Source organism: Hipposideros armiger, unplaced genomic scaffold (genome assembly GCF_001890085.2).
Source record: "Hipposideros armiger isolate ML-2016 unplaced genomic scaffold, ASM189008v1 scaffold_234, whole genome shotgun sequence".
Classification (NCBI taxonomy): Eukaryota; Metazoa; Chordata; class Mammalia; order Chiroptera; family Hipposideridae; genus Hipposideros; species Hipposideros armiger.
In genome coordinates this window covers 1,397,975-1,411,829 of record NW_017731584.1, presented here as the reverse complement: position 1 = coordinate 1,411,829, position 13,855 = coordinate 1,397,975, and the positions used below count along the sequence as shown (strand labels likewise).

General features: G+C 34.1%; 1 protein-coding gene across 2 annotated transcripts in view; it reads left to right on the top strand.

The window, feature by feature from the left end:
* MAP3K7 (mitogen-activated protein kinase kinase kinase 7) overlaps positions 1-13,855 on the top strand; it is a 67,173-nt gene that overhangs the window by 40,489 nt on the left and 12,829 nt on the right. For both annotated transcript variants that reach the window (XM_019655027.1, XM_019655026.1), the window contains one exon: positions 3,641-3,705. In XM_019655027.1, coding sequence (XP_019510572.1) covers positions 3,641-3,705 — 65 coding nt within the window. The remainder of the gene's footprint in view (positions 1-3,640; positions 3,706-13,855) is intronic.

Sequence of the window (13,855 nt, the reverse complement as noted above, 5' to 3'; positions counted from 1 at the left end):
TATCCCAGCATTAATCTAATCAGCTTCACTTTCTTTAATAATAAAAGAATGCAAGCAGTAGAATTGAAATAATTGGCCATAAAAGCCTAACATTAATTTGTTCTTAGGTTGTATTTTTAAATTAAATATAAAAAAATATATAACCCATGCTTTGGGAATATCTTAAATATCTTATATGGACATTTTAATTATAAAGGAAGGTGATATTTTTCCCCCAAATTTCTTAATACTTTCTAGAATTTTTTCCCTCAAAGTCAGTTTCCCACAAGTTCTGTGGTTTTATCAGCTACTTTTTGATATATCTAAACTGGTATTAATTAGTATTGTAAGCATTTTTGAAGATACAGGTCTATTTTTTATTTTACCTGTTATAGGTAAGTAGTTTCAGTAACACTCCTGGCAGTCAAGTGCAATATACTGAATCTAACATACTTCTTGGGGTAAACTGCTGCTTTTAGTAAGAGCGTACCTTTATGTATCACAAAAATTTTATATATGTACCAGTCGCCTGTTGATGGGCATTTTGGTTATTTCCGTGTCTTGGCTATTGTAAATAGTGCTTCGATGAACATAGGGGTGGCATATATTTTTTTGAATTAGTATTTTGGATTTCTTTGGATAAATACTCAGAAGTGGAATTGCTGGGTCATAAGGTAGTTCTATTTTTAATTTTTTGAGGAGCATCCATACTGTTTTCCATAGTGGCTGCACCAGTTTACACTCCCACCAACAGTGCCCAAGGGTTCCCTTTGTCCACATCCTTGCCGACACTTGTTTGTTGATTTATTGATGATAGCCATTCTGACAGGAGAGAGGTGGTATCTCATTGTAGTATTTGCATTTCTCTGATGATTAGTGATGTTGAGCATCTTTTCATATGTCTATCGGCCATCTGAATGTCCTCTTTGGAGAAATGTCTATTCACCCATGTCTATTCACAAATGTCTTCTGCCCATTTTTAATTGGATTGTTTGTTTTTTTGGTGTTGAGTTCTAACAAATTTTTTTAATCTTATGTATTTTACATACGAAGAGTACAGTTTCCCACAATTTCTAATATTCAAAATTTAATGGATTTCTGAATTTTTAACATTTTGGTTAAGAAATGCCCCCAAGAAAATAGTGTTAATTTTTACATGACAAGAATTCTTCAGGAAATTTGGAAAACAGTAAAATCAGAGTAGTTAAGGTAAGGAAAAGTGAGCTTACTTAGCCAATAAGGAAAACTTTAGGAGTGACTGGGACCTCAACAAGCAGTCTCTGGAGGATACCATGCCTTTCAAATACTAGCTCAGGAAATCAGTTGTACTTAAAAGAGCAGCTTTCCAAAGAGATGGATTCTGCTTTTGTGCTATTGTAGAAACAATTGAATTGACCTATAAGTTGCTATTCTAGCAACCCTTTCTTTTTTGGAAGGGTGGGTTGGGGTGAGGGGTAGGATAGGGACATAATGCATTCCTTTTGTTGCTCTTAGAAAAGTTGTTTTAAAAAACATTATTTGTTCTCTGTAATAAGCCACGAAAGTTCCAGAATTCAATACAGAATAGAATACGAAGGACATCATTTCAGATTTCAGATTCCTTGATTAGGCATCTTGACATCATATTGCCACTCTTTTCTACTTCTTTTTTCATTTATATTACCATGTGTAACGTAGGTAGGCACATATCAAAGAACCATGAAAAAACGTAAAATAGACGAGTTTCTAAATTACTATTTAGTTGCAAAAAAAATTCAGAATCAATCTAAATTTACTAAGAACACATTCAGTAATTTTCATTTGCAATAATAGGAGTTTGATTTTTTACATTCATATTTCTAAATTATGACCTAAAACTTAATATTGGAGCAACAAGTATTCGTTGATTGCAATCCTTTTTTGTTTTGTCTGAACTATTTGCCAGATGGTTTCTGCCATGGTTATGCTAATTAAAATGTATTGCTTAATATTGCTTGCTTTGACTCATGCTCTAGCTTAAAGATTTCTCATTTTATGGCATTTGTTAACTGTCAGCTCTTCTTTACCCTACTTCCTTAAAAGTTTTTGCTTCCCTTTTCTCCTACCCTTACCTAGATTTGAGTTTGTTTTTGTTGTTACTGCAATGGTGATGTAATGATTTTTAGACACATGTGCTGGGTGGTTCCCCAGATTCACAAATGTTGCTTGTCTGAAAAGAGAATTCCAGACACTTTCACAAGCCTGTCTCATCTAAGCTAATTTTAGAATGATGGTGTTGAATGAAATGTGCCTAAAATTGCTTGTTAGTCATGGTGATGGGGATCCTTTTCGTCCTTGGGAAACAGGGATATAGTTAAAAGTTTTCACGAAACTATCTTAGTGTGCCTGATTCAATAAATGTGCAGTTTATTTGTTGTGTTAGTTTGTAATCAAAAGTTGGAACTTGGAAAAATGTAATTTGAAGTAAATTTGAGTTATGATTATACAAAGAATTCTGAAACATTGCTTAAAATGGAGAAGAGTGACGATGATGTCTTACACTTTTGAGGGTGGCTATGTACTTGAGTTGTATTCGCTACACATGTATTACATTAAACGTTGTTCTATTATAAGGCCCTTTTAGGTTATCTGCAAAATAAAAATGGGGCCACATGGATTAAGATGCTAAATTATATTGCTGACTGGTTTAAAATAAGATACTTAGGATTATGGAAATACAGATTTTAAGAATGAATTCTGTCTGCTAAGGAGGCCACAACTATTAGAGTACACATTCTCAGGGCTGCCCACTAGTTGAGAAATTACATAATATAGCTTTCAGAGTCAAAAGAATTTTGAGTATTGGATTGTGTCAGCTGTTACTCAATATTTTGGTGTTTCCTTTTAGACAGCTGATCTCATCTTAGAAGATACTGTATAAACAGCCTTATTCCCAAATAAAAGTGCTGAGTGAAACTTGCTTAATTCATTCTCTTTTGCTGAAGATGTACATTTACAGAATTTTTTCATAGATTTTTAAATTGTTATTAGCTACAAGTTCCTAAAGTAGGATTAACACAATAGCTCATTTAAGCAAGCTGTGTATTTGAGAGCAGAATGAAAGTCATTCATCTCCAGTAGGAAATTAAAGAGTTGTTCACAACCAATAAATTACCTGATTCTGACAAAGACTAATGGAATTAAGAAGTGTAACTAGGTTTAAGAATTTTAAGCCTAAGCATCCTTATAGGCCCTGAAATGAACACAAGGTCCTGCTGTTGGTTAAAGTCAGTCATGTCTTACAACCTGCTAGCTCTCTTGCTGGAGAAGCTCTAACGTAAGGCCCTTGAAATAGATGCCGTCATCAGCCCCATCCCCCAAGCCTTCATCTATTTAAGTGCATGACAGAAGATGGTGGAAGAGAGTTCAGCAGCTATTCGTGTAGTAGGAGTGGTTATTGAATTAGGACATACTTTGTTACAGGCCAGCAACTTTTGAGTTAAAACACTGCAGCTGTTTCTCTTCCTTTCCTTATATCTTTCTCTCTCTCCCCCCCCCCTTTTTTTATAATAAACTCTTTTTCTCACAGCCATTTTGTATAAATCCAAGGAGCAACAAATTCCAACTTTCTACTGTAGCAGTTATGTCCTTATTGTCTGTCTGAATAGATTTCAGTATTTTACTTTTTTTTATTTTTTAAAAGGCAACGGACAGCCAAGACGTAGATCCATCCAAGACTTAACTGTTACTTCAACAGAACCTGGTCAGGTAAGACTTAACATTCGAATTCTCAGTCTTTGAAGAATAATAATGGGCAGAAATCAAGAATTAACTATATTCTACAGAATTAGTTTTATGAGTTGACCTAAAATTGTGATAGAGAAGTTCATGGGCACTTGACCTTAATTACTTAGAAAAAAAAGTCTGGATGCTATTATTAACTTGAAGGATAATTTATGAAAGGTTGATTAATTCATTAGTGCTCTGTGCATGTTATCATGCTACGTGGCTTTTTTATATATGCCATAATAAGGAGGTACTCAATTTTGTCATTTAACATTTGTCATTATCATTGTCCTCTAAAGGGAATCCTTAACTATTTCCCCAATAAGATGTCACCCCTCTGGGATCACATAAGACACTAACATACCACAAGGACTCTTAGTATTTTTTATTTTGTCGTATTTACTGGATTTATGTTTTTGTGAAATACCCTTAAGACAGTATTTACTAAGCAGATGGATAAACTCTAGAAAGGCTTTTGTTCCAGTTGTTAAGATTCTCATTCTTCATCTTTATATTTCTGTAAGCTCCTCTAAACTCCCCTTATCCCTTTATCACTACCTCTTTGGAGATGATACAGACAGTGCTATAATTTAAGCCATTACTGACTAGTAACAGAGTTTTAAACAACCAAGTATGTAAAATTACAGCTCAGTCATTGTTTTTTCCTCCCTTATTCAGATTGATAGACTTAACATCGTATATAATTTATATCATATTCTTAAAATGAATGAGAACTAATTATGAGGTGTTTGTTGATTTATTTTCAGTTATGCAGAAATAAATTGTATGAGTACAGCATGCATATGAAGTAATAAAAATATCACATGGTCCATATTCATATAAAAATTATATGATTATATATTATAAACAATATGTAATTTATGGTAAAATGTATTAGTACTTTTTATCCTAGAAAGGTGTTTTCTTATTTCGTTTTTATAACATTTAAGTTTTGGAGAGTCTTTGTAGTTGTTAATAAAAATTTGAAAGCCTTTTTAGCTATCAACTAACAAAAACCACTTAAGATATTTAAGTGACAAATATCCTTGATCTTTATTTATATCTGGAAATATTTACTTCTCATAGAGCCTATACACACACTCATACAGACACATGCATTATATATGTGTGTGTGTGTGTGTGTGTGTGTGTGTGTGTGTGTGTGTGTGTACACACACACATTGATTTATTATATACAGAGGGTGCCAAAAAAATATACAAATTTTAAGAAAGGAAAAAAACTATTAAAATTGTAATACTCAATATATACCTATAACAAAAGATGCATACAAGCCATATGTATACATTTTTTGGCACCCCCATTTTATATACACACACATCAATTTATTATATATTTTATGATATTAAGTGACTGTAAATACTGATTTCATTTATTTAATAGCAGCTTTTTCATTATATCTGCTTTTGTGAGACCCCAGAACTTTTTAATGAAGTTTCCCACTTTTCTCCCCCTCAAATACTTCAAGTATTGATAAGAGCACTTAGTAACAGATAGTTTGACATCTGGTATTTGCTTTGATTCCTTAGAGGCTTGATGAGATCAGCTTTTTCAACTCTGTTTATTATTGCCATTGATATTCCAGTTAAGAGAAAGTCTAACCAAATGTTCTCGCCTTGACTGGGAATGAAAAGCTTGCCCTACGACGAATTCGGGAGCATCTGCTAGTGCAAGTGCTTTTCTCTGTACCCCAATGAAGGCATTGCCATAATTCAGGCCTGACCTCACCGTTCCAAACTTACTCATTTCCTCACAAATTGTGTTACTTGGGATTATGATTGTTACCCTTTTCATTTACAATACCTTCAGGTAGTAAAACTGGACCTGAGGCAGACTGTGGTTGTGGGAGAGTCATTTGCATGAATTGTCCTGGACTACTACAAAAGATTTGGAGTGAGGGGGGAGTTTGATATGGCAGTAAAATATGTTCTAAAATAGGTGATATCTAGCCACTGTATGACCAGTTTTTAAAATTGATTCACTCCTCCACTTTTTTAAGTATTAGAAACTTAAAATGCCTAATACCTAGTTTGGCATGAGAATGGCAAACCGTAATCCTAATGTACTATGAAAACATTTTCCTCTGAAAATGTTATGATAATTGACCATTAAATATTTTATATACTCATGAAAATAACATCCATTATTTGAAGAAGAAAGGTATGCACAATATGGATTTTCAAAATTGAAGGTATAGTTCTTTTTAAAGTATGGCTAAGCAATGATTAAACATATGCATGGAGATTGTTTTGACCATGGAGATTGCTAAAGAATATGAAGAAAAGAATTTGCCCACCTACTATAATCATTAGAGGAAGACAGAGAACTTACTAATAGTTTAACATTGCATCTCATAGAGGGAAATGAATTGAACATTTGGCTCTTGGTTCAAAACTGATCTTAAAAAATCACTTGGAAGGGCCGGCTGAGTGGCTCAGTTGGTTAAGAGCTCGCTCAAGAGTTTGAACTCTGAGCAACAGCAGTTCGAGTCCCGGCCAAAGCTGAGCAGCCGCTGAGCTGCCAACAGGTAGCAGGATGGCTCAGCTAAAAAAAAAAATCACTTAGACTTTCATCTGTAAACTGAAACTGGTTGCTTTTATACTGCCACTGCTGTTGCGAGGAATAGTGAACAAAACAAGCTTCTTAATTAAAAGTAGTTGTGTAAGTATTTTTTTTAAACTCACAACATACAACTCACTTTTAAATGAATTAACTTAGGTTGTTATTAATTCAGGAAGCTTAGTAAGCATAATGGATCTGGCCCCCTAGACACTTTGAAAAGGCACTGAGAAATTTAAAAGCAGCCCCTGGTATCCAGAAACTGATCTGACACTGAGGCCTCCGTGTTGTTAGACTGTAAACAGTTTCTCAGAACACCAGTAGACAAGGTTATGTGAGACCATGATAAGATGAGACAAAACAAGGCCATTGTATAATGTTGTCTAAGCACAGACAAAAACAAGGTCCGTGTGCCACCCACAAGATGCCAGAACTTGGCCCTCTCCCAGCTGAGGTGAGTGCCTGCAGCCTCTCTACCACTTGCAGCGTTAGCCTCGCTCTGGCCTTCCCTCCCTTAGAATTGTCCGTTTTTCTGACTGAAGCCAATCTACAGTGAACCCTTCCCACGGGGCCTCCCAAAAATCACAAAACAAAATCCCAAATCCTATGAATAAGCTCCTTCTAAAACCCTCCTACTGAGACACCCCACAGTGCCCCCTGGTGAGCTTCCTGCTGCACAGCAATGAAAATTAAACCCAGTTCATCCCACTGCAGGTGTGTTCCTGGTGGGCTTTTGCTGGGGGCTGTTGACCACCAAGAAGGCCCAGTCCCCAAGGAGCTTATTTGGGCAGATCAGACTTATGCCCAGATCAGTTTTAAAAAGCTAGTAATGACAGGTGCCATTTATTTATTGTATACCAAATTTGTGCCAGTCAGGGCTTTAATATATGTTATTTAATCTTAACTCCGTAAATTTGGAATTGTTTGTTTTTCCTCATTTTGCAGATAGATAAACTGAGGGTTAGAGAAACTTACCTAAGTCTCTTACTTCCCTGACACCTTCAGTAATTGCCATTACCCAGTTTTTAATCCAGATCTGATTCCAAAGCACACAAACTCTACACTCTGTCATTTCATCTTGCATGTACGTAAATATGAATGTAGCGCATTCTAAAGTAATCCTAGATCTCTTCAGTTTCAAGTGTTTTGGCTTCTGATAGTCTGCATTGTCATTAATTATTTAAATAGTTTTCAGAGATGATGAATTTTAGCTATATCATTGTTGAGCAAGGCTAACCCACCATGATAATTATGGGTACACAAATTTAGTTTTTACATCTGGGTTAGCCTTTCTATGTTTCACTAAAATTATATATTGTCATGTGTGCCTGCATACCCCTTCTGGAAATGTATCCAATATAGATCTATGGTCAAGGTTTCTCCTGAGGAGGCTAGAGTCAATGAAAATCACAACTGCAAAATGATGCAATTATGATTACTTAGAGAACTATACATACTAATACTGTATTTCTATATGGGCTTTAGAATCTTATTGTTACTAGTCAGATATGTGATTCTGGGTAAGTTCCTTAATTTGCCTGAGCTTCAGCAGTCTTATCTGTTGGTGGGGACCATGACACCCACACTGCATGGTTCTTAACATGTGACAACACCAGACACAGACACACAATAGATGCTTAATGTATGTTGTGTGCCTGTCTCCCCATAGTGTGCCTCTGAGGGCTCTTACCATAGTATACTATCCAAAAGTAAAACAAATAGCGCTTGAAAAGAAGTAAAATCTATTGGCATTCTATTCTTTCTGTATCATAAAAGAAGCTTCTGTCAGGGATCACGGAAAGTATTTGCCTTAAGACCTTTTTATCACATATCCAGAGACATTATCATACATTGTTATTTAAGGGATATAATTTATTATACCACTCCTTTTTTCCATCAATCTGCACTTTCTTTTGTGTGAATAATTTTCTGTTAAAGCTCTAAATCAGAAGCTTACATAATAGTTTTAAATAGTTTCTGGTTTATATTGTACCTTTTTTTCTATTGGAGAATTTAAAGACCATGTAAGAATAATAAAATTCTAAAATTTCTTTGTAATGAACTGTAATGAAGCCAGAATTAGATTGAGCCTATACTTTCAGATTAGAAAGAATGCTTTTCAGTATACCATGTCATGTATAGATTTAATTGGATTATCTGTGACTGTCATAATGGAGGAAGGAAGTACCCTTGTAAATCCTCATTACCAACTGATGCCCATTTCTTTTTACTATTTATGTTATTCAAATGTTACTTAAGAAGAATATTATATAAATCAACATTTAATCTGTGTTTTGTGCTTGTATAATTTTAGCAACTAAGAAGATTTCTGAAGGTTTTAAATAGCTTTAAAATGTCAGTCTAAATAGTAGCACTTGCCATAAATTCTTGCCTTATGAAAATATTTCCCCAGCCTTTCAGGTGAGACATAAAAAGAAGCAAAGCTTTATTTTTGTCTGTAAAATAACTCCCAATTTCTTTTTATAAATATAGAGATAAAGTCCTGGTCAAGGTCCAATTTTTGTTCATGCCACTGATGGTAATTTGCCCGTGCGGTTTAAATTTGGCTTAGTATTCTTTTGCTGCCTTAAACTGCTATGTGGCATTTCTGTACTCTCGTAACCACTTTCATATCCAATCCTTGTGGTAAGTCAAGTTTCTCTATGTCTCTTAAAATTTGAAGTTTATATAAGCATAGAATAAAGTAATTGTAAATGTCTTGAAGGAAGGAGCAACCTAAATGAGTTAATAGTTTGAGAATATTTATGGCCATCAGAATTTTACAAGTGATTTTTTGAAAAAAAATAGCTACTATAACATGACTTTTTCCATAGGAGTTTGTAAGCAATAACATAAATTTAACCCACAAACTAGATTTTTTAAAAAAAATTTCAAGATACCTGTTTCTCTTATTTATGCCGTTTATTTTTCAGGTATTTAAAAAATACAGTTATGGCTTGTTTTTAATTATTTCTTTAGTTTTTTATACAAACATGCTAGCATATCATGTTATTCATTGAGGTAGTAATTCCTTGAAATGTGAAGACTTATTTAGTTAATTTTGGATTTAGCTCATTAGATCTTTTCTTGTAGCGTTAAAGAAAAGACCAGTTTTGAAAGTTGACCTAAAAACCTCAGCCTTATTTCTTAGTTTTATAGCTGTAGGAAATCTCAAGTAGAACAAATGACTACTGTGCACATGGGAGCTAAGAGTTTCTTGGAAAGTAGAAGGTAAAAAGAAATAAGTGGCAAATAATTCTCTTGAGATAGATATAAAGTTAAGGAACACTATAATTCATACTAGGTCCAAATAGGATTATTTATTTTAGTATAACAAATGTTCAGTGGTTTCTTTTTAATATAAAAATATCCATTTTTATATTTTGTAAACCTAATTATTATTTATCCTGTATCTTGTTTAATTTCTCATAAATGATATTGAGTCTTACATGTCACAGACACTTTTTTTATTTTTCCTCTTGAACTGTTAAAATAAAAATATTAAGATAAAATTAGGTTGACTATAAAACCTTCCTCTGCTAACACTTTAAAGAAAAATTATTCTTGTTTTACAATTGAAATTATAACTATGGTCAAATCAGTGTACTCTTTTTAAATCACAAGACTTGCTTTCAGTCAAAGAAGTTAAAAGGACTCAATAATAATGTCATAACAGCCATAATTGTTTTACCAAGGGTAATAGCATCGGAAAAGTAAGAGTTACATATTTCATCACTGGATCTCTTTGGTATTCATTCTTTTTCTTATATACAAAAGGCATATAAGCCTAAGCACCAGTATTTATTTATTTTTTGTTTATCTATTAAATTTGTTGGGATGACTTCTGTTAGTAAAATTATATAGGTTTCAAGTGTACAATTCTATAATACATAGTGTGTGTGTGTGTGTGTGTGTGTGTGTGTGTGTGTGTATGTGTGTGTGTGTATTGCATTGTGGGTTTACCACCCAAAGTCAGTTCTCCTTCCATCATCATATATTTGACCCCCTTTACACTCTCCTACCACCACCACCCCTTTTTCCCCTTACCCTCAGACAACCAGCAAACTGTTATCTTTTTATGAGTTTTAGTTTGTCTTGTTCATTTGCTGCTTTGGGTTTTACATCCCACAGATGAGTGAAATCATATGGTTCTCAACTTTTTTGTCTGATTTATTTTGCTTAGTGTGATAAATCTTAAGACCCATCTATGTTGTCACAAATGGAAGTATTCATCTTTTCTATGGCTGAGTAATATTCCATTGTATATATGTACCTCATCTTTATCCAATCATCTATCAAAGGACACTGGTTGTTTCCATGTCTTGGCCACTGTGAATGCTGCAGCAATGAACATCGGAGTACATTTATCTTTACGGAGAAATGTTTTTCAGATTTTTTGGGTAGATACCCAGAAGAGGGATGACTAGGTCATATGGTAATTCTGTTCTTACTTTTTCGGGAGCCTCCATAGTTTTCCATAGCAGCTGCACCAATTTACATTCCCACCTGCAGTATATGAGGGTCCCTTTTTCTCCACAGCCACTCCAATGCTTGTTATTACTTATCTTATTGATAATAGCCATGTTAACAGGTGTGGGGTGGTATGTCATTGTGGTTTTGATTTGTATTTTCCCTAGTAGCTAGTGAAGTTGAGCATTTTTTTATGTATCTGTTGGCTGTTAATATATCTTTTTGGGAGAAGTTTGTTCAGGAGCTCTGCCCATTTTTAATTGGATTACTTGTTATTTTGCTATTGAGTTGTATGAGTTCTTCATGTATTTTGGATATTAGCCCCTTATCAGAGGTGTTGTTTGCTAATATCTTCTCCCATTTGGTTTTGTTGGTTTCTTTTGCTGTGCAGAGCTTTTTAGTTTGATACAGTCTCATTCATTTATTTAGCTTTTACTTCCCTTGCCTCTGGGGTCAAATTCATAAAACCTTCTCTAAGACCAAGATCCACAAGTTTAGTACCTATGTTTTCTTCCATACATTTTGTTTTTTCAGGTCTTATATTTAAGTCTTTGATCCATTTTGTGTTAATTTTTGTGTATGGTGACAGCAGCCTAGTTTCATTCTTTTGCATATGGCTTTCCAATTTTGCCAGAACCATTTATTGAAGAGGCTTTCTTTTCTCATTGTATATTTTTGGCTCCTTGGTCAAAAATTATTTGCCCATATGTATGTGGGTTTATTTTGCACAGTCTCATTTCTGAGTGCCAGCAGCTTATAGTATCATTTTCTTCAATGAGTATTTATTACGTGGTGATTTATATTCAGCAGTTTCCTAAATCCTGGGGAGTATAATACAAAAGTACACATGATCTCTGCTGTTAGGAGATTATAATGCTTTTGTGAAATTACAAACTTTGAAAGTAATATAAAGCATTTTTGGGCCAAGTTGAAGTTTATGTAGAAATGGACTATAAATACAGCCAAAATTCAAAGAGAAAAAATGTCTCTGTGATAGGGTTTAGTCACTGAATATGTTTTATAAAAGAACTGTATTTTGACCTAGAGAAGTAATTACTAGGTGCGACAAACCTACTTATACTATATTCCAATCATATACTTACAACAGCCTAACTATGTGCCATTTAGTGAGCATGTTTATTGCATCAAGACATTTCATTTGATTTCTTTACAACATGATAAGGTAGGTGATGCTGCCCTCATTTTACTATTGACTCTCAGATGCTAAATAACTTACCTCAAGCCACACTGCTAATATATGGCAGACCAGAGATTCAAACTCTGGGTTGGATTGTCTCCAAGGCCTGACTTAACTATTGCCACTTCTTCTCATCCACACTTAATAAATGAGGAGTCTAAAGCTCAGAGAGGCTGCATTACTTGTTCAAGTTTACAAAGCTATAAATGACAGAACTGAGATTTAAACCCAGGTCTCCAAAGTATTAGATTAAATCATGGGAATTTGCTATTGGACTGTTTTTGACCTATAAAAATGGCTGTTTTATGTAGTTCAGTTTCATAGATGCTCTTTGCACTATACCATATTGTCCTTGAATGAACACAGGGTCAAGATTAAAAGCAGGGAGGGAAACAAGGGCATAATTAATTGTCAGAGGAGACAGAATCAGATAGGTAGGATAAACCTGCTCATGGAGGCTCAGAAATGCCAGAGGAAGAATTTCAGAACTGATCCAACAACCATTAAATGAACAGTCTGTATTCTGCACACTGCTAGGCACTCCTCATCCTCAAACACAGGTTCTGGATTTGTGTGCAAAGAACTAGGGATGTAGCAAGAATGAGCACATAATGTTGAAGGGAACCTGCGCTGGTCCTTATAGGATGGAGAGGAATTAGCCAGGAGGAGAGAAGAACAGAATGAACATTGTGATACATAGCGCTCCTTTATAAGTGTGGCATTAGTGAACTGAGGTTTTGGAAAGATCTGTTCGATACAGAGTTTTAAATTGTTTATGGTATAGAAAAGCCTTTTGGAATTTCTGAAGCAATTTCAGTAAGTATCCAAGATGAAAGTAATATTACATCAGTTTTTCTTTCTTTCTAAATTATTTTATGGTTTGTTCTCTGAAGTTGTTACAGAAATGTTTTTCACTGTTTAGTATCCTAAATCCATCGTGTGTTTTCAAGGCTTAAAATCATAGAATTTTAACCCTGGTGGAAATACTAGAAGTCATCACACCCTTAACCCAGCCCCAATCCCTTTTCAGATAAGGAAAGCAAGACTTCTCGAAGTAAACTAAATCACACATTACACCATAATTAGAACTTACATCTACTAATTTCTACTCAAGGGTACTTTATACTACTGTATTGGTCTCATTTTACTTGATGCAGTCTTTGAATGTCTCTATGTTTACATATTGAAACTGGACATAGGATTCTTTATGAATTTAAATTTTTTTATGTTTTACTTTATATAACTCCATATTTTTTTTGAGTCCCCTATTGGGTATTCAAGAAAAAAAGGCGGTTTTAAAAAAATCTTTATGGAATTTATTTTATATCCTTGAGAATTTTTAATACATAAAATACAAATACAGGGAAGCCATGTAATATGTAAGCTATGAAACCTGATAATAAAATGAACACTCATGAACCCCCCACCCGACTTAGGAAATGGGACGTGATCAATTCCCATGACTCCCGTGTATTCCTCACCTGCCGCCTCCTCCCTGTCATCCTCTCACCAGCCCCCAATGCCATTTTCTATTTTATGTTACGTTTCTAGATTTGTTTATAAATAATTTTATCTGGTTAAGAAATTCTTTTCTCATAAATGAAATTTAAGTTTGTTAAATGGATGTTAAGTTTCGTGCAATGCTTTTTACGCAACTGTTGAGGTGTTTCTCCTTTACTCTGTTAATGTGATGAATTGGATTAATAGAATTCCTAATTTCAAATGACCTTTGCATTTGTAGACTAACTTCAGACTTTTAAATTATTTTTATTGCTTTTACACTCACAAATTCTATTTCTAATGTAATTTTTAGAACTTTTGACTTTTGCATTTATCTTTATAAGTGAAATTAGCTAATAATTTTTTTATACTGTCCTTGTTTATTG